This window comes from Mesocricetus auratus, unplaced genomic scaffold, assembly GCF_017639785.1.
Source record: "Mesocricetus auratus isolate SY011 unplaced genomic scaffold, BCM_Maur_2.0 Super-Scaffold_100022, whole genome shotgun sequence".
In the NCBI taxonomy this organism is placed as follows: Eukaryota; Metazoa; Chordata; class Mammalia; order Rodentia; family Cricetidae; genus Mesocricetus; species Mesocricetus auratus.
In genome coordinates this window covers 31,904,557-31,925,961 of record NW_024429203.1, presented here as the reverse complement: position 1 = coordinate 31,925,961, position 21,405 = coordinate 31,904,557, and the positions used below count along the sequence as shown (strand labels likewise).

The 21,405-nt window shown below is 43.3% G+C and overlaps 1 protein-coding gene across 2 annotated transcripts in view; it reads right to left on the bottom strand.

The window, feature by feature from the left end:
* Positions 1-21,405, bottom strand: part of Exph5 (exophilin 5) — a 73,648-nt gene that overhangs the window by 30,152 nt on the left and 22,091 nt on the right. The window contains exons 2-3 of one of the 2 annotated variants that reach the window (XM_005069536.4): positions 3,869-4,029; positions 1,183-1,339 (exon numbers count right to left, since the gene is read on the bottom strand). In XM_005069536.4, the coding sequence (XP_005069593.1) occupies positions 1,183-1,339; positions 3,869-4,029 (318 nt within the window). Of the gene's footprint in view, positions 1-201; positions 771-1,182; positions 1,340-3,868; positions 4,030-21,405 lie in introns of those variants that run through there. The other variant, XM_021226821.2, reaches the window with a different exon arrangement.

Here is a 21,405-nt window from a genome sequence, read left to right as displayed (position 1 = left end):
TCTCTAAAACTCTCCCTTAAAAAAATCCAGCTGCCTAAAATACAAATCACAGTGAAAACCTCGATCCCCCCACATGCTGGTAATCAACTTTTCTCCTTGAAGGAAATGGTTTCAACAAACCACTAAATATTTTTCAGTTTAAATCTCTCCAACAGTTGTCCCCAGTGTTTTGTTTTTGTTTTTGTTTTTAAAGCAACTCACCGATGAAGAGTATTCTTGGCATGTGTCTCAGGTAGGTTCAGTCCCAAAGATCTTACATTTTTCTCAGCTGTTCGTTATTTCATCAGGGAAAAGCCGAAAGCAAAAACTCCCGGTGCTCCGCGAGGTCCCACCCAGAGCCTCCCCACACGCCCCAGCAGCTGCCTGCTGCGGCTTGTTTTTCAGGGACAGTGACCTCCAACACCTTTGATTTAGCGCTGCATCTCAATCTTAATGGTTCGCCAGCGCAGGGAGCAAATCACGTGCCAAGCCAACACCTTAAGAGGGTGGGAAGCATTGCAAGCAGGAAGACGTGTGGAAAATACTCAGCCGTCAGCTTGGCTACACAGCAGAGCCCTTCTTGTTTGTCAAAGACTGACAGGCGAGTGGAGGGGCAATGGTTTACGCAGCGCCCAACCGGGAACTGTCTGCGCTCCTGCCTGCACAGCTCCAAAAGCAAACTGCGGCCCCTCCCTCGCCTTAGACTGAAATTCCGGCCAACCACTCAAGAACAGTGGCGTCAGCATTTCTGGAAATCATATTAACTGCCCTTTCGGTTTTGGAGTTGATTTTTCTCCACTTTTTTTCCCCCACCTGATACTTATTTTCTTTGGGCCTTTACCTGTCAGCTCTACTTCCGGACAGAAACACATGGTCACCAAAAAGCAGTGGTTTAAATAGATCTTTCTAGCCAAGGCACAGAACCTGCTCTTGGCTCAGCAGATTAACTGTCAATAACTCTTTCCCAACACTTAACCCGTGCTTCTCCAGCTTCCCCACCATGATGTAAGCAGTTGCTTTAAAAGTAGCTTTCAGGTGAGTTTCACAGTCCCGAAGAAGTATGCTAACGTGAGTGAGACCCTGTTTACTCCTCGTGACTACAGCTCTAAGAACAGACTTTGAACACTCTGGCCACCAAACAGGCTACGAGCCTCAATACCAGCTAACCAAGGAAGCTGTCACACGATCTGAGTTAAAACTCACCCTTTTGTTCTCTGAGACTGAGGCTTAAGGGTCTCCTTCCCAGATCTTCTGAAGGAGAACAGTGAAGCAAAGGACGACCGGAAGCTCATTCGGGGAGAAACAGACGGTTTTTGGTTTATTAGGTTTTTAGATCTTGATGTTTGTAGTTCCATCGGATCTGGGGGGAAAAAGCCAAGATTTTTATACCTGGAGGCAAGCTGGTAGCTTGGTTGTGGAGTGCCTGCCTAGCACAGGGAGCCCTGGCACCCATGCCCATCGCTGACAGAGTGGCACCTACCTATAAACCCTGCTCTTGGGAGGTGGAGATAGGTGGCTAGAAGTCAAGGCACACATTACATTTTAGGTCAGATTGTGCCACATGAGATCATTGTCTTTCAAAATTTCAGATTAATATGCTTTTTGGTTATTTTTAATTTGAGATGATTATATAGTATAGCTCTGTCTAGCCAGGGAGTCCAGGTTGATCTCAAGCTGGCAATCCTCCTGCCTCCTGTGGTTATAGGCATCTGCTGCTACACCTGACAGATAAGTCTATTCGAAAGAAGGAAGCAGGTGGCATCCCCGCAGGACCTCAGGAACGAAGGGGTTTCAGAGCTGTTTCTCAGGCTACTGTGCTCCGGTGACTCCGGTGGGTGGAGAAAAACTTCACACTCAAGCAGGGTGTTTTCAGTATGTGTCACAGGCCACAGTTCTGAACCGGGAGGGTTCCTTGCCTGGCGCTGGCTCAGTGTGCCTTTCTCATTACATCTTCTACACGGATGCCCGACATCCAAGCTAGCAAGTCAGGGAGCCCGTTCATTCCGCATCTTCTGATCCAAGTATCTTTTTTTTTTTTTTGGTTTTTACGAGACAGGGTTTCTCTGTATTGTTTTGGAGGCTGTCGGTCCAGCCCGGCCTCGAACTCACAGCGATCCACCTGCCTCTGCCTCCGGAGTGCTGGGATTAAAGGCATGCGCTACCACTGCCCGGCATCCAAGTATCTTAGAAAATACCAGTTCTTTAAAATGATGGAAAGAGTTTTCCTATGACTCTTTAATGCCAAAGAAAGTAAATAAAAGGGAAATGAAACCATTTAGAGTGTTCCTTATTCCTTTCCAACATCTATTCTGGTGTGGTATGTGGTGTGTGTGTGTGTGTGTGTCTATGTACATTTATTTGATTTATGCGTATGCAAGTAATATGTATAATAACATATAGCTTTATATGTGAGCCTTTGATTTTAAATTTAAGGCCCATTCACATATTCAAAGACCGTAATACCATAATCCTTTTGTGCACACTGACTTTATATTGGAGTTCAAGGTAAGGCACCATGGCACACACATGGGCTCAATCTAACACTCTGAGCTTTGAGCTGGGGACATAGTTAAGTGACAGAACTCTTGCCTAGCATTCGCGAAGCCCTGGGTTTGACCCCCAGCACCATGGGCACCACTGCCACACTTACCCCACACACAAATGAAAACTTGGATTTTTCGTTTAGATGATTGTTTTGTTATGAGAGCTGGAGATTTCAACCATCTGTACATTCAGGAATACTATAACCTGTTTTCAAAGTGTTACTCATATGTAAAAGCAGTCCATGAGGCTGGTTCAGTAGCATGGTTAGTTTATAGTTTACTCTTTCTGATAGTTTGCCACACTCATGGGTGTCCTGTGGAAACAGGTTTCACTGCCCTCATTAATAGCTTAAGAAAATGGGGTGAAGTTAAGTGACAGGCTGGCAGTCAGAGCCAAGTGTCCACAGCAGGTGCTTACTGCCACTCACTATGGAGACTACTGAGACTCAGAGGGATCACAGCTCCTCTGCCAGCTTTCCCCTTTCTGCTGTGAAACCCCCAGCCTTCTCTTCTGCCTTCTTCATCATTGTTCCGTTTAGGTAAGTGAGTACTAGGTTCCTGGTTAATTCTCTGCCTTTCTTTCCTTTTCATTGGGGAGGGAGGAAAGGCTTCTGTAGCTCAGACTGGCCTGAAACTCCTCACAATCCTCCTGCCTCAGCCTGCTGGGATTAAAGGCACAAGCCATCAGAATCAGCTCAGGTTAATTCTTTTTAAGTCTGTAGTGTGTTGATGTGTCCCAGTGTAGGTGTGAGTGTTTGTGCACAGCACGCTCATGCATAAACACGGCTGGGTTGGGCAAACTTTAATTTGTCAGTCTGCACCCTTCTGCCTTCTCTTGATATTCTGTTGCAATGCCGTGTGGCAGGGCAGCCAGTCCAGAAGCCTCTGAGAATTCTCCTGTCTCTCTCCCTTGTCTTTCACAGGAGAGAGAGGCTGTAGCTTGTTTATGCTACCCAGATTTATGTAGGTTCTGGGGACTCGAATTCAGGTCTTCACACTTGTGAGGTGTGTTACTTTTGGAGCTGTATCCTTGGCCCTTAGGCTAATTCTTAACACATATAATCTTATATTATCCTATCAGGTAGACATTATACCCATTTAAAAATGGAAAACATATTGAAGTTTACCAAGAACAAATAATCTGACCACATTCCCAGTGAGTTGCATCCGGCATTTTGTCATCTGCCTAAACTGTCTAGCATATGATATAGTACAAAACTTAAATCCTTTATAACGGCCCTGAGCCATAAATTGATTAAATTGCAGATACATGGGTTCATTGTCTACAACACTATACCACAAGACAAGGAAAAGATAATTTAAAGCAAAATTATTTTTTTTCTCACCATTTTTTGTCATCCCCTTCCGTAGCCTGTATGTAAGTGGTGGTTTTATCATTTGGCTAACATCCGTTTCATTGCAAAACTTCTTTCTTTGAATTTCTTCAAACCATTCGCCAGTTGCTCCTTGAAGCCATCTGATGTCCCTCTTTGTCTTTTGAAGTTTGCTGAAATAAAACAAAAATATCAATGCACTGTTCAAATCCATTCCTAATTAGAGTAGCTCGTGTAATGAGCTAAACTTTGCATATTAGAGAGTCAGCACTGGCTAATAACCCAAGGAAAAGTTGCCCTAGTTAGAATTCCCCCTTTGATCATGGTGTGTGTATTGACACACATTCTTCTGGAGATGGTGCATTCTTCTGCATAGGATGACAACTTAAAAGTTTTTGATGGTTGTTAAAATAATCACAGAGTGAATGACAAGAAACCTGATTGAGCAATGTGTTAAGACCTGATCTAATAAAGCAACTAAATGATAGATGTCCTAATGACAAGTAGAAACCAGAACATTCTGGTTCTGATTACTCATTCACTTATTCATTAATACATTAAATGTTTATTGAGTAACATTAACCAACTAAATGTTTATTGAGGTCCTGTGTAGGTTGTGGGGAATGTAACAGATAGGACCCTTACTCATCTGTTTAGTGGTCAGCAACTAACAGGTAGGTTGTTAGCATAATTGAAGGCCTTGGATAATGAAATTTGTTCAGTACAGAGACACAAAGACCATGAATGTGAACAGAGTTAGGGATCAGGCTGAAGAAGACATGGACAAAAACACCAAGTAGAGAGCAAAAGTGTGCACATTGCTATATCTTTGGCATACTAGATTTGAAATCCTAACACAACTATTTTTTCCCATGCTTTTCCTTATTTAGCTGTCTTTTCAAAGAAAAGTTGCTTTATGTCCTTAACTAATTCCTCTCCAGGGTAAATCACTTCTCAGGAGGACTCTAGAAGTATTTGGAAATGATAGATGCTTAATCCAGAGGGAGATAGCCCTGGATGAAGACCATGATGCCAACCTTAAAAGCAGATAATTTAGCACTGCTGAAAACTCTAGGATTGTTTGTTTCCAAATTTGGGAACTTCTAGTGTTTGGGGAATTATTTCAAATACTTGTGGCTATAATACTTTATCCAAGGTCTTTTGGAAACCATGAGTGTTATGACTCTGTGTGTGTGTGTGTGTGTGTGTGTGTGTGTGTGGTTTGAGAATGAGGTCTTGCTATGTAGCCCAGACTGGCTTTGAACTCATGTCAATCCCTTCACTTCAGTTTCTCAAGTGCAAGGATTACAGGTTTGAGTCATTGTGCCGGGATTTGGTGTGGGGTGTTTGTATTGCTAAGAAGATAGCAAGCAAGAAGACAGTCAAGTGGCCACTTTGGAGTTAAAGCCAATGAACCAAGAAGGCATAACTCACCCCTGCTTGAGGCTATGATACTGCCGTTTTATAAAAAAGTATTTGAGAAACCAGGGGTCATCCTGCCCAGACTTGCATTTTGAAAAGCACTAGGCAGCTGCATCATTATGTTCAGCCTACAGATTTGCATTGGTGCCTCTCTTTGTATTATTGCCACCTCCTGTCACCTGGCCAGTCACTCCTGTCTCTATTGCCATCTCCTGTACTAACAAAACAAAGAGGCCCCCAAGTGTCTGCTTCTAACCAATTCCCTCAAGAATGTCTTTCATCAGTCTACCAATTCCATTTTTCTTAGAGCTCCCTCTAATTGTTGACTTCCCAGAAGACTGAACCCCCCTCTACTCCTGACATATCCATTGTATTTCAGGAGCTACCTGTCTTAGGATGCTCTGTATGAACTAAATAGAGGGATTTCTCCCCCCCCCACCTCCCACCATCCATAGGTTTGGGGCAACTTGAATTCTCTTGTAAATATAATCACAGTCAGTCCCACGGCAAACACCAGTCTGTGCTCGCACACATGACCATCCCCGTGTCTTTTCCATATTGTGGCCAGTGAAGCTAGTAATCTATATTTCCCTGCATACTCATACACTTTGAATTCTTCTCCAGGAAATACATCTTAAAGTAAGAACCCTTTTAAGCACACAAATTTAAGTGAATACCATGTAATTGCTAACTGTAATTACATAGGCAATGTAGCAAAATTGATGCAGTTTGAAACAAGAAAAAGAAACAAAACATAGAATTGAATCTATGATTATAGCTATGCAAAAATTACACAATCACTTGTATATACTAGGGGAAAATAGAAACATCTGATCTCTTACAGTAGAATAATTGTAGGTACTGTGTCTATGGCTAGCCTTTTGTCATATGGATTCTGTAATTACAATGTATTAGAAGAGCTATTTCTGTTTAATTGTGAATTTTTATTATATTATAAAAAGGTATCTTTTTATAATTCTAACTGTGGTTTTGTTGTTGTGGTTGTGGCTTTTCCCTGTGTTTTTACGTGGTTCTGGCAAATGTATCCAGTATACATCTGGAGAAGGCCTCCTACTGTGCAGATACTGAGTTACCTCTCTAGGCAGAGCAGGAATGACCCCTCCCTCAGGAGACTGAAGTCTAAAAGGAGAAAGCCACAAGAATCCCACAATGACACAGATTAGGTAAGTGACAGTGCTACATGTAACTTGGGAATTAAATACACATTTGAATTCTGGGTAAAGAACAGTGAACGAGTCGAGTCCCCTTTCTCACAGAATTTAAATTCTACTGGGATAGGTACTGTGTGTGAGCCGTCAGTAAGAAAAAAGTAAAGAGGTCACAAGAGAGTGTGACAAGAGGCTCTGCACTAGGACAGCAACAACGATTCCCTGAGGCGACCGACCGGGTGGAAGGCACAGGAAGAGGAAAGGTTCTTGCAGAGAGATGCCTAGGCAGGAGGTATCAACCATAGATAGACAGCAATCCTAGGCAGGAGAGTATTAACTGTAGACAGTGTCTTAGGCAGAAGCTATTAACTGTAGACAGTGTCTTAGGCAGAAGCTATCAACTGTAGACAGTGTCTTAGGCAGAAGGTATGTGTAGGGGGAAACTTAGGACTCCGCCATTAGCCTCGTGACGCTCTAAAGACGCATACGGATGTGGTAACAAAAGGACGGAACTGCACCACTAACCATACCCACTTTGGGCATGACTAGAGACAGGGCAGTGAACTAAGCCACTAGCCAGGCCCAATTTGCAGCATCATTTTGGTGTCAGGAGTTCCGGAACCCGGATCCAGGCCCCCTGGAAAGTGGCTGCCCCTCGGCCCGAATCAACAAGTGTGCCTTGTCATTGCAGCATCTGGTATCAACCTTAAACAGCATCCTAGGCAGAAAGTATCAACCTTAAACAGCGTCCTAGGCAGAAAGTATCAACCTTAAACAGCGTCCTAGGCAGAAAGTATCAACCTTAAACAGCGTCCTAGGCATAAGATATCAACCATAGACTGTCCTAAGCAGGAGAGTATCAACTGTAGGGAGCTGCCTAGGTAGAGTGTGGCAATGGAGAAGAAAGTCTAGAGAGGCAGCCACAGTTTTCTGTAGCATTTGGTGTCAGGTAAGGTGTTGGGCATTTGAAGCAATGGTGTATGTGTGTGAGTCACATTGGATTTACATTTAGCTACAGGCAGAGAACAGATTCCAGCATGGGACTGAAGACCAGTCAGAGTACCTATAGAGTCCAGGAGAAAAAAACCATTTATTTCAAACTGATGATGTTGGGGCTGAGGAAAAATGGAGAGTTTTTAGGGAGATGGAATGATTTGGGGGGGGGTTAAGGGTACATGCCAAAGAAGAACGCTAGATTTCTTATTGCTATAACACAGAGAAGACACAATTTGTAGAGATCTAGCATATATAACATTAAAATGACATTTATCAAAAACACCTTTAGGGCTAATAAGATGACTCAGCAGGTAAAGACCCTTGCCACCAAACCTGATGACCTGAGTTCATTTCCTGTGACCCACGTGGTAGAAGGTGAGAACCACCCTCACAAGTTATCCTCTGACTTCCACACATGTGCCTTGATGCTTGGACACACACACACACACACACACACACACACACACACACACACACACACACACACACATTTGTAACTGCTTATTTTCAGAGCAATCACTAAATATTCAAGGTAATATATTTCCCATCTCCCAGAACAAGTCACTGAGATTTCCTCTTGTAAATATTTCTGTAATTAACATACCATGAATTTTTTTACCTTCCTGGTGTCTCAGACAGAAATATAATGATGGGGTTAGAGAGTTAATACATTTTTGGAATTCTTTATACATAAAGCCAAAATGCCTTCCAAAGGGTATTAATCAGGCTACAAGATACCAGCCTAGCATAGACACCCTTAGAAAGCTTGGTATAATTATTTCAACTATTCTTATTTTCCTTATGTAATATTTTAAAGGTACTATATTTATGATTGTCAGTAATTATTTTTGCTCTGAGAATTTTCTCTTCTGTTCAATATACTACATTTCTAAGAAATGATGTTGAAGTATTTTGTGATTATATTTTGTGTTTTGGCATTACATGCTTTTTAAAATTTATGAACCAAGACTTCTCCTTTGGAATCAGACATTTTAGAAAGTCCTGATTTTTCTTATCTGTTCTAAATATTTTTTTTCTGAGACAGAATTTCTCTGTATAGCTTTGGAGCCTATCCTGGCACTTGCTCTGTAGACCAGGCTGGCCTCGAATTCACAGAGATCCACCTGTCTCTGCCTCCCGGGTGCTGGGATTAATGGCGTGCGCCACCAATGCCCGACCCTCTTCTAAGTATTTAACCCAGGTTTTTGACATTTATTAGGATTAAACTTTGAATGTTGGTCCTTAAAAACAAGATTCTAGACAGGGCTGAAGTATGTATAATCTATAGTTAAATTTGTGATAAAATTCTATTTGTTTCCTGAGGGCAATAAGAAATGAAACTCAGGAAGCAGAGATACCTACATATACCATAAGAGCATGATTCAGAACAGTTTGAGAAACTGTAAAGGAAGTACAAGTATGCCAGGGGTGACTCGGGGCTGGCAGACAGGACAGTCAGGAGCCAGGAAGTTCAGGGTTCAGGTTGTCAAAGAAGGCTCTGTGTTCACTGTTACAAAAGGAAATCAGAATTAGTTCTGGCGTTTGAAGCATGGGCAATGGAGGTGGAGGAACTAAGCATGACATGACAGTCCAAACTCTGAGGACCTGGAGCTAGCTCTCCCAACCTTGAGTAGGTGACAGTTTGTGGACCGTGCAGTGCAATTTGCACACCTACGGCAGCTGACTGAAAAGAACACAACATTTGTTCAACAAACATGGTCTTGAGTCATGAATTTACCCCAAACGTAAGATATCGAGTAAGCTCACCATGGACAAGTAAGAAAAGACTCTGAACATAAAAGCAGGGCACAGTGACGTGTGAAACAGGACAGACATTTCTATCTCGGCTGGTCTTGCTTTCATGGAGACTCATTCTCCTGTTTGCTTTGTTATGTACGGGGCAGCCAATCAGGGCGTACTGTCCACTTAAGTCAACGAGAAGAACCCCAGGGTTAGAAATGACATACATGGGGCAAATTACTAGGACACAGCTTGTCTGCTTAATTAGCCCTGTCTGACTCAACATATCACAAGGGACTGCTGTCTACACTTCTAATTTGTTTCACCCTCGGGCTGATCAACTAGACTACATTAGATCAGGTCGTTTCTTGCTGGTCCAGCCCTCAGTTCCAAGTGCCCAAGTGCCCTTCCTTCACTCTGCCCTGTGCTGCTCAAGACTCCACCCTGGCACCTCCTCACCATGCCACATACTCCAAGGTTCCTCTTCCTGGGTGAATGTTAATTTTCCTGTGGTTTGCATCCTTAAGCTGTGACTGTCATGTCCATCACCTCTTACTGGTCCTCCATGCTTAGACCCTTGATGTACCTACTCACCGTTCTGTGTTTTTTTTTTTTCTGAGAAAGTGTTTTGGCCTCTCTCTTCTCTCTTCACTGCTAATCAAAGTCTGGTTGGTTCTTTTCCTCCCTCCCTCCCTCCCTCCCTCCCTCCCTCCCTCCCTCCCTCCCTCCCTCCTTCCCTCCTTCCCTCCTTCCTTCCTTCCTTCCTTCCTTCCTTCCTTCCTTCCTTCCTTCCTTCCTTCCTTCCTTCCTTCCTTCCTTCCTTCCTTTCTTGTCAGAGTCTCTCTACATAGCTCTGACCTGTCCTGGAATTCACTGTATAGAACAGCCTGGCTTAAACTCAGCGATCTGCCTGCCTCTGCTTCCAAGTGCTGGGATTAAAGGTGTGTGCCACCACACCTGGCTGGGCTCATTAGATAGTAGAAAGACCACAGGACAGGACCAGGGTCAGGTCCTATAAGGATGACCAGGGTCAAATATTTAACTTTCTTTCTTTTTATTTTATTTTTTATTTTTGCCATTTGTAAGACTATTTGCCGCCATAATTTCTCCCTTGCCTGAATAAATACACACTTCTCACTGTGACTTTTCCATTCTTGCTACCAAAAGGCAGAGGCTCTTCCACAACACTCCTGAACCTGGGCAGACATAGTGCTTGTTAAGACCAACAGAGCATGATAGATGTGAAACAGGAGACTTCCAAGGCCAGGTCTTAAGCGATCAAGAGAGAGAAATTTGTCTTATCCTTCTTGCAGCATGGGAACCTCAGAGTGAAGAAACCTGAGTGTTGCCTTTGAGAGGGAGATCACATTCAGAGAGGCTCAGCTGAGAGCCATGGCCAACTGCCATACTCATGGGTAAAGCCACCACAGGCCATTTAGATTCAGCTGAGCCACTGGAGCCAAAGGAAGGAACCTGGGTGGAGTGCCTGGCTAAGCCAGCTCACACGAATGCCCTTAGCACCACAAGCTGGTAAATCAAAACAGTTTCAAGCCTTTAATTGGATATGGTTTGTTCTTTACAGTTTGTAAAAATGGATACAAGGTCTGGAAAGATTGCACAGTAGTTAGGGGCACTTGCTGCTCTTCCAGAGAACCTGAGTTCAGTTCCCAGTAACCACATTGCTCTAGGGAATCTAACACCCTCTTCTGGCATCTCTGGGCATGCTCACACACTTGTTGTGCACACACACACACACACATGCACACTCATAAGCACACACACGTGAGAATAAACCTAAAATAAAATCTTTAAGATAAGGAATAAATAATAAAACTAAAAAATAGATATAGATGCGATATTCTTGAAGATACCATATTTCTGGTTTAAAGTCCATGGTCCAAAAAGATTCAACATTGCTATGTAACATTTAAATGCGTAATCTTATAAAGCTGACAGAGATCTGCAGTCATAATATACTTAGTCTTCTTGTCTGCAGGTGGAATAATTAATAATGATGATGGTGATGATAGTAACAGTAGCAGCAGCAGAGATGCAGTGAGATCCTCCTGTCTCCAGGGTTTTGTTATCATTGTTACTAATCACCATGGTAACAATGCAAGGCCTCACCTAGGGGGGCCGCTGCAGCCTGGTGGACCAGGCAGGCCAGAGAACTTGAACTGGGGTGTGAGATAAGGTCTCTGATTCTAAAGCCCATGCTTCCCTGCTATGAACTTACTGCCTAAATATCATTAATTCTGATAAACAGTGCAGCAGCTACAAGCTTACAGTGACATTTCCCACTGATGCTCTTGAAGAGAGGGCAGTTATAAAAAATTTAAAATCAAACAAGTCCTCTGGGAGGAATGTAGGGATCATAGCTTTGTGGTCAGCACGATCTCAACGTTTATCAAAACCATTCCCCTGAATCTTCTTTTTCTGCTGCTCTTATCTTTTGTTTACCTCCTTACAGATGCTTTTTCCCTCCAGCTTTCTCTCGCCCGACCTGTCCACACAGATGGCTTCTTCTGTCTTCCTCACAGACGATCATCCCTATCCTATCAACCTTCTGTTCTAGACCTCAAGTACCTCTTTCCAGGGACTCCAAAAGTGCCCCACCCCATCCCTGCCTCACAGGCTCAGTCGTCATTGAGCCCCAGAATGAATTTCCCAACTACACTATATCCTGTGAGAGTAGGTTCCCTCCCACACAGAAATTCTAGTTTGTTCTTGTTTCATACTGACTGCTAACCACAGACTCCTGCAGACATATGAGGCACACATGCATAGGATGGTGCAGGAACTACATCCTGAGATGGAGACAACATGCAAGATAGATGTCATGATAAAGCGTGGGTCAGTTCACCCAAGCAAGAACTTTCCCAAATCCCGAGCCCCTCAGACAGACACAGCATCTCAGCGAAGAGTCACTCTTTGTCTCCCTGCTCCACGAAGACAAAGCTTCTAGGGGTAGGCTTCTTAGGAGCTCACTCAACCAGAGTTTCCCACCCTCAGCCAGGAGGAGGCCAAGTTGAGGCTGGCAGTCCCGGGATTCATTAGCAGCACTCAAGACTTTACAGCCCAGGGTCTGATCTCTCTTCTCCCTGTTGATCTTTTGAAAAGGTTATATGAGATCCTTTGCCTCTAATGCCAGAGCCTGATACAGGGAGGGGCAGAGACTAGAAACAGCAAGCAGGTGTACTGGGAAAAAATGTTCTTTTGATAATGACAAAATTAAACCTTTGGGGGAAGTCTGGGAAGAAGTTCAGATAAAGAAAAGGTAAACTAAATAGCAAGCAGTAACTATAGCAAATCTCCAGCCCTCAAAGGGCAGTGACACAATGGCACCGGCATTCAGCCAAGTGAGACATAATAGCCCATTTAAAATCCTGGGATGGCTGTGATCTAGGCTGCCCATTCTCAGACAAAAGCTTTGTTTCTGTATTTTTAAAACTGATTGTTATAACCTCCATGAAATTGTTTGTTTTGATATGGCACAAAGTTACCATGGAAAGAGGACGTGAGGGGCCTAAGTAAAAAGAGCACTATGTACTTGCTATCCTGATTTGGTTCTCATCTAGTGACCCCTCAACCCAAAATTACTCTAATGAAGGTGCTATAGGAAGGTCTGGCTCACCCTGGGTGGCTGGTTATCCACTCAGAGTTTATGTAAATTCCTCTCGAGGCTGTATGGGCCCTTCTGTCTTCTGAGGCATACATATTTTTTTAAATTTATGCTGTTTATTCAAACCACTTTAGATGACACCCTAAAATACCGCCATACTTGTTACATTATATTGAATTACTTGGCATGTAGTTGCCTGGGTATGTCACCAGACTGTCAGTCCTTAAGAATAGTGTCTTAGGATTTTTACTGCTGTGAAGAGGCACCGTGACCACCAGAACTCTTATAAGGGAAAAACATTTAGTTGGGGTGGTTTACATTTTCAGAGGTTTGGCATATTATCATCATGGTGTCATGCGGGCAGACATGGTGCTGGAGAAGGAGCTGAGAGTCCTATATCTTGTGGGCAACAGGAAATGAACTGAACATATATGAGACCTCAAAGCCCACATCCACAGTGACACGCTTTCTCCAACAAGACCACATCTATACACCAAGGCCACACCTCCTACTAGTGCCACTCCCTTTGGGAACCATTTTTTTTTCAAACCACCACAAATACGGACTGTGTCTTATTTATCTGGCATCCCTAGGGTCTAGTATGGTGGTCCCTGATTAAAGTCAACCAGCATGCATTTTTGTTGTTGTCTAGTTTGGGTGACAGTGAATGAGTTCTGAAAGGTTTGATTTTTTTCTTTTCTTTTTTGTTTGTTCAGTTTTGTTTTGTGATAGGGTCTCACTACATACCCCAAGCTGGCATCTAACCCATTGTCATCTTGCCTTAGGCTTCTGAGTGCTGGAATTACAGGTATGTGATGTTATAACTAGCTCTTTTTTGTTTGTTTGTTTGTTTTGAGACAGGGTTCTCTGGGCATCAGCCCTGACTGTCCTCAAATTCGCAGAGATCCACTTGCTTTTTCCTCTCAAGTGCTGGGATTAAAGGTGTGAGTCGTGTACTATCATGTCTGGCTATGCCCAAGTCTTAAACTTCCTTAAAAGTTTTAATTTTAAATTTATTTTATTTTATTTAATCATGTGTACGGTGTGTGTGTGTGTGTGTGTGTGTATTTGCATACATGTATGCAGGTATGTGAAGAGGCTAGGAAAAGGCATCAGAACTTAAGCTGTAATTAAAGGGAGTTATGAGCTGCCTTGTGTGGATTCTGGAAACTGTACCCATGTTCTCTGGAGGAGCAGTGATCTCTCCCAACCACTGAGTCATCTGTCCAGACCCTCATTAAACTTCTCATGCCATCACTGTGAAGGAAGTCAGTTAGTATTACATAAGTGAGAGGTGCCGTCCTGCTTAGAAATTAAACTCGTGTATGCATGCACATATGTATACATTTAAAATTTTCTGTAAGAATAATAATGACAAAGCTAACCACAGCTAACACAGTGCTTTTAGGCATACCTACACATCGTAGCTAACCTTTTCAAGCACTCTTACAAAGGTTAATAGTATTACTTATTCACTTGAGAAAAATAAAATACTGAGAATCTAGAGCACATTCATACTAATTGTGTTGAACCCTGACCCAACCTTTATCAACTATAATTTTAATCTCTGTGCCTCAGTTTTCTATCTATAAAGTGGGGATGAGAGTGGTGACATTTCATGAGACTTTGTGACAAAGGATGCTGTAAGTTGATGTATGAAGTTGTGTGTGAAGTGCCTACACACAGGAGGGCCAAGGCCAACAGCTGGTGTCTTTCTCGGCTTCCCTCTACCTTACTTCTTGAGAAAGGGTTTCTCACTGAATCTTGGGTCTCGTCTATTCATCGAGGCTGACTGGCAGCCTCCTGTCTCCACCTCCTCAGTGCTGAAATTACAGATGTGGTCAGCCACACCTGATTTACATGATGCTGGGGATCTGAACCCACTCTTTCTTCTCACACAGCAAACATTTCATCATTGGAGCCATCTCCCCAGTCTATGGGATTAGGATGGTGGCAGCATCCCATGGGCTAGGTCCCTGAATGAAAAGGACAAAGCGAGGGAGAGCACCACCATTGGATTCACCTCTCTCTGCTCACCGAGTGCATGCAATGTAACCAGCTGCCTCACATTCCTGCTGCCATGTCTCCCTCCCTCCCTCCCTCCCTCCTTCCCTCCTTCCCTCCCTCTCCACATCAACAGATGGCATCCTCAAGCTGGGAGCACCTGCTTTGGGTACCTACTCTGTCAGGGCGACGAGAAAAGCTCCTCACACAATACTCTTTCTCGGGTATTTCACACCACTGCTCTGGTCAAATCTTTCCATGGCTTCCTACCATGCTCACCTCCAGGCTCTCTGAAGCTGTATAGTACTGACCTTCTTACCACTGTATTTCATACTGTCTTACTCTCCTAGCCCTTGGCCTCTTTCTTTCCTCCAAGGAGCTAAGCTAGCTCCAGTCTGGGCACTGCATTGGCTGTACCCATGCCCACCACCATTCTGCCGCATGGACATTCTTTGTCTCATGCCTGAGCTAAACCCGCACATCCTTGCTGAGCCCTTCCTTAGTTTTTCAAAGCTAATGATCCCATCTGCAGTCTCTGTCGCTCAAGTTTCTTTGCTTCTTTTCTTTTTCTTTTTCTTATCTGCATAAGCCTTCATTTATTTGCTTCATTTAATGTCTTCTTCTGCCCTTACAAAATACAGCTCATGACAGGGAGGCCTTGCTTTGTTTTCTGGATGATACCAGACACTGGCAGAGATGCAGTAAGCTCTTGGTGCCTAGAGATCAAAGGAGTGCACGTGAATTTGGGGACAGCTTTTTTCCTTGAGGCTGATTTCTCACCTGTGAAATGTTGCAATGGAGACTGCACGGCCTGTTCTCTGGCTGTGACTCTACACACAGAAATCTTCAGAGTTTGGAAGGGTACCCACCGTGAAAAGATGTGCGTAGCTAATCCAGTGTAGCTCTAGCTGAGATCATCTCAACCCTGTGTTTGTTTTGTTTTGCTTATTTTCTTTCTTTCTTTCTTTCTTTCTTTCTTTCTTTCTTTCTTTCTTTCTTTCTTTCTTTCTTTCTTGAGACAGGGTTTCTCTGTGTAGTTCTGTAGCCCAGGCTGGCCTCGAACTCACAGAGATCCGCCTGCCTGTGCTTCCTGAGTGCTAGGATTAAAGGCATGCACCACCACACCCAGCCAATCCTGTATTCTTGGACCTCTGTATTCTGGCCAACTCTTTAACATGGTTCCCTGGTATCCACTGTCCTTTCACTCTCTTGCCTTTTCTCTTTGGAGTTTCTCTCTGGATCTAACACACAATTAAAATGAAACTAAAAGGCAGTACTGGTGCCTTTAATCCCAGCACTCCAGAGGCAGAGGAAGGTGGATCTCTGTGAGTTCGAGGCCAGCTTGGTCTACAGAGTGAATTCCAGGACAGCCTCCAAAGCCACAGAGAAACCCTGTCTCGAAAAACCAAAAAAAAAAAACAGAGCGAGTTCCAGGACAGCCTCCAACACAATACAGGGAAACCATGTCTTGAAACAACAACAACAACAAAAAACAAAAACAACAACAAAAAAGACAGTACTGATTCCTACCAACAAGGGCCTGATGGAAGATGAAGGCACTATTTTATGTTATTTTTGATACTTTCATAATGCAACTAACTGCCTTCATAATGTACCTGAATATGCTGAGAACATATGCACAGTAACCTCACTTTGTGCCCCTCCCCCCCAAAGAAGAGAGGGAGCCTGGAATTAAATGTTAAGCATGTGCTTTGTGACAGCTCTCATCACCATGAGAACCCAGTGAGGGAGGTCTTACCACACAGCCAGCCTCTCATAGCCACTGGTTCCATTATCCTTGGCTTCAACCAACTGGAGATAAGGATTTGATAAAAGTGTTTCTGGGCTTCACCAGCGCAGATGTTATCTGGCCATTAGTCCCTAAACAAGGCAGCATACCAGCTATTTACATATCATTTGCATTGTGTTCTTTATTCTAACTAATCTAAAGATGATTTAAAACACCGGGAAGGTTTTTGAATGCAAATGGCATGGCATTTTATATAAGAAACTTCAGTGTCTGATTTTGGTATACAAGTAGTGGGGTATCCTGAAGCCAACCCCCCGTGGATACTCACAGACCCCTATACAGAGGGAAAGGAAACTGCGAAAGATAAAACTCATCCAAGAGATGAGTGGAATATATCTGCTTAACTTTGAACCCCTTATATTAGGTACAGTTTATTATATAAACCCCAGAGCCTGAGCTATTTAACACTTGCCTAGAATTAAACTTCTATGTAGAGTTCCTAAACCTTTTTCATGTTGACTGACTCCTCTCATTATATTGTCAATTCCCTGAGCCAGGTCTCCTGCACAGACTGCCGGCTGTGAATAAGTATTGTTGAATAATCAACAAAAGAACACAAGCAAATGAAAAACTAGGGCTGTTAGCGGCTGCCCACCTCTTACTCCCCTTCAAACAGTTGCCCAGACACCTGAGTGTTAGGACTCTGGGGGTGCAGAACCACATATAAAGACTCTCAGACAAAGTGCATGATCTCAACACCTGGGTTTGTTTATTTTGTTATTCGTGGCTCTTCTCCAAAGACAACTACATCCTAAATTCTGACCACATCCTCTCTACTTCTGCAGTTAGGTAACAGGCTCTAACCACTTACGTACATCCATAACATCCTTTCTTCCTTTACAGTAACAAGGATGGAAACCATGTCCCCTCACCCACCACCTCCGATTGAATGCTTATTCTTAGAACACATCCTACAGGAAAAAGAAGGCAGAAAGAGGCGACTTCTCAGGCTAGCAAAACAAAACAAAACAAAACAAAACAAAAAACACTCTTCCTAGACTCGTCCTGGATCTAAGCAGAGAGTTCACTTCTCATCTTGCAATTAAAACACACAGTTATCATATTCAACCCACTTTACACTCTGTGCTGTGAAGTTCTTAAAGGTGTTAGGACATCGTCTTAAATCTTCCTGGTATTAGCTGTATTCTTAACCTATCTCACATTGCATGTGTGATTTCTCCTTTTCCCAATCAGTCTTCATACAAGGATCAAACATGCAACCTGGAGGAAGAAAATATCACACCAGGGCCTCTCCTCCAGGAATGCTGAGCAATCGGCCGGAGTTTTCCTAAAGTCACCATGTGAATATATTGCTTTCTGGGTTCCCACAAGGACAGTGGAAGTCAGGGAAATCTGTGACCTGTTGACACAGTCCACAGCAGGAGTCACTTGCAGAGTTTTGTGGTGGACATTAAGGTTCATGGGTTTGATTATAGTTTGCAGAGTATTTTCAGGAAGGCTTAGGCTATGAAGGAAGCTTTACTTAAATGGTTCCTGCCCTTTTCAAGTTCTCTCTTGAAGCAGTGTTATGGGGATCAGGGTTGTGGGTGCTCTACAGTTCTCCATTCACTGACCAACGGCAGGACCTGGCATTCAGGATCCTCTGAAACCACAAAACCACAGGGCAAGAGTTTGAATATGTTCCCTACTTTGAGCTGTTGTTGTTGCTGTTTTGGTTTGGTTTTCTTTAAGACAGGGTTTCTTTATGTAGCTTTGGCTGTCCTGGAGCTCGTTTTGTAGACCAGTTGGCCTTGAACACAGAGATTTGCCTACCTCTGCCTCCAGAGTACTGGGATTAAAGGTGCTCCCAGGCTGGGCATACTTGAGTTTATATATGCATACACACATACATATATACATGCATGCATACATAATACATATAAACACACATACATACATATATAATGTGGTCATTATAATCCTCATTCTGCTGATAATTTATTCCATTTGTTATTGTTTTACCCATGAGACTTTAAGGTTTCTCTTTAGACATAGTTATACTTTTTTTTAAACCAAAACATCTTTCTGAATGTTTCTGAAACAGTCCTGAAATAATTATATAATAAAATAATTTATAGTAAAATGAAGTAATAATGCTAGTAATACACATTCATATAAATTATATAACTTGTTTCTGGAAACTTATGACAAGCTGAGTATGTAAGGGGGAGGGGACTCTGTTGATGTTGGGGTGAGGAAATGTGACAGTGTGTATGTGGAGGTTAGGGGACAACTTTCTGAAGTTGGTTCTCTCCTTCCACCATGTGGGTACCAGATATAGAACTCAGGTCATCAGGGTTGGCAGCAGGTGTGTTTACCCACTGAGCCATCTCACCGACTAGAGACCCTGTTGTAATATTTTTTTAAAGATTTTTTTCTGGTAGTGTCACTGATGTTATTTGATATAATTTTAGCCTTTGGATGCTAGTATCCATCTATTTTTTGTTTGTTTGTTTTTGCTTTTCAAAACAGGATTTCTCTGTGTAACCCTGGATGTCCTGGAACTTGCTTTGTAGACCAGGCTGGCCTCGAACTCAGAGATTCACTTGCCTCTGCCACCTGAATACTTGGATTAAAGTCGTGTGCCACCACCTGGCAGCTAAGATCTCTTAACCACTGAGCCTGTCTCTAGCACCTATATTGGTATTTCAAATAGTTGGGTGCTGGAACTAAAGGCATGTACCACCACATCTGACTGGAAGCTAGTACTAAATTCTTTCAGATCTCAAAAACAAAGTTTGGGCTCATTCTTTACTTAGTCATAAAGTCTCAGTGGTTCTTTGGAGAAAGGCTTTGAATGAACACTGTTGAACATTACAAATGACAGTGTAATTCTGATAGGACACTGTAAGCCAATGTGTCTTTGATACTAACAGGTACAGAAAAATCTTTCTTGGTGTGTAATCACCCAACTCATTTCTCAAGAATGAAAAGAAAAGTCAATGCCAGGTGCATTTTAGAGGAAAAGCAGCAATGGAAACAGCTGCTTGCTCGGCATCTACAAATGGGATGGTTGTGGATGATCTTTTAACAACGACCAATCTGAGTAGCCTGATATCCCCTACATTTTGTTTTGGTTTGTTTAAAATCATTTAGAGGTTGCTGAGATGGCCACTTGCCAGCTGAGATTAAGCACTTGCCATCAAGTTGCAGGACCTGAGTTCAATCCCTGGAACCTACATGGTTAAAGGAAAGAGCTGACTCCTGCAAGCTGTCCTCTGATCTCTACAATGGGTCATGGTACATACGTAAACACAAAAAAATAAGTGAATAAAATGTGATAAATATTCAAGAAATCATTCTGTTACATCTGTTCTCTTTATAAACACCACAGAACATCACCCAGCTACAGAGTTAACACAAGCCTGGGAGAGCTGCCTGAAACAATAGACTCCTCCCACAGGCAGCCCGAGGTATGCTGGGAAACACGAATAGCAAAGTGGTCTGGAGTGACTGCTGTGCTTTGGGTCATGGGATCCCAAACGTTTGGCATTCCTTGCCTTAACCAACCATACCAGCAACTTGTGTTTGACTCAGAGCTAAACTTGAGCAAGACTGTCACCAGCTGACACGCTCCAGTCTGGAGATGATAACAATTTAATCATGCCTTGCTATGTCCCAAGTCATGACAATTAGAACAAACTAAAGTGACAGGAGTCTGAGAGCAACACAGTGAGAGACATTGAGCAGAACCACACAGAGACCGTAATGCAACAGCAAGGTGCAGGCAGAAGCCAGGGGCAGAAATGGATGGTCCGAGAAGGGAATCAGCCACGAAACGGATGTGAGCCAGGAGAAGCAGAGAAGCCCTGAGCCCCCGACCTGGTGACTCTCACTGGATGACTGGGAGCAGAGTGGAGCCACCCTTCAGCTCCTGACGACTGGCTGCAGGGGGCCCAGGCTGTTTCCTGACCTCCCATTTCAACTGTACAACACCATGCCACCTACCACTTATGGGAAGCCAGTGTAAGTTCCTTGTCACCTGAAGCTTATAACTAAAACATCCAGCTGTAAGCGACACGTAGGGATTTGTTCTTAAGGGAATTCTTAGTGTGAGGAACAGGGTCGTTCAAATGTTGACAAAATTAACTGCTCTTCTAAAGTTTTCCTAAGTTGACTTTATGAAAATATAATTCAATTCAACACAGAAAACCTGGAAATTACCAAAAAAAATCTTGAAGAAAAAACAAAAAGCAAAAAACCACTTACAATCCCCAGAACCAGAAGTGTTTGGTGGTAGTAGTGTGTGTTGACTTAACAGTTTTAAAAAAGGCACAATACTGAGTCCCTGTCTGTGTTGGTTTTAGCAGAGAAATAAAACCAAGAAATTTCTGAAATCTAGGCGAGCTGCAAGAAGCCCAGGGAGGGAGCCTGCTTGGTGGGATTTGCAAGAAGACTTCCTGGAGCAAAGCATCCTTTACTCGCCCTGGGTCAGGACAGTGGAGACACGGGGGGGGGCGGGAGGGAAGGCCGGTGACAGGCATGCTCTCCAGAGAGGGACAACTGGATTCCTCCCTTCCCATTTACCACCATCCTCTTCAGACTGCCAAGGGCTGGAAGGGGGCCAAGCAAGGCCAGGGAAGAGAGGAGGTGGCTTACAGAAGGGAGTGGCTCCTCTCCACAGTAGTAGCATCCTGCAGCAGGTGGTGGCCGCTGAGAGGAACCAGCTATTTCACCGAATCTAGTTAGATGTGGGCTGAACTGGATGTTCTAACTATCTTATGGAAATGTAACTGTGCTGTGTGCTTTAAAGTGGTCAAAGAACTTTTTATTGTGTAAGAGTAAG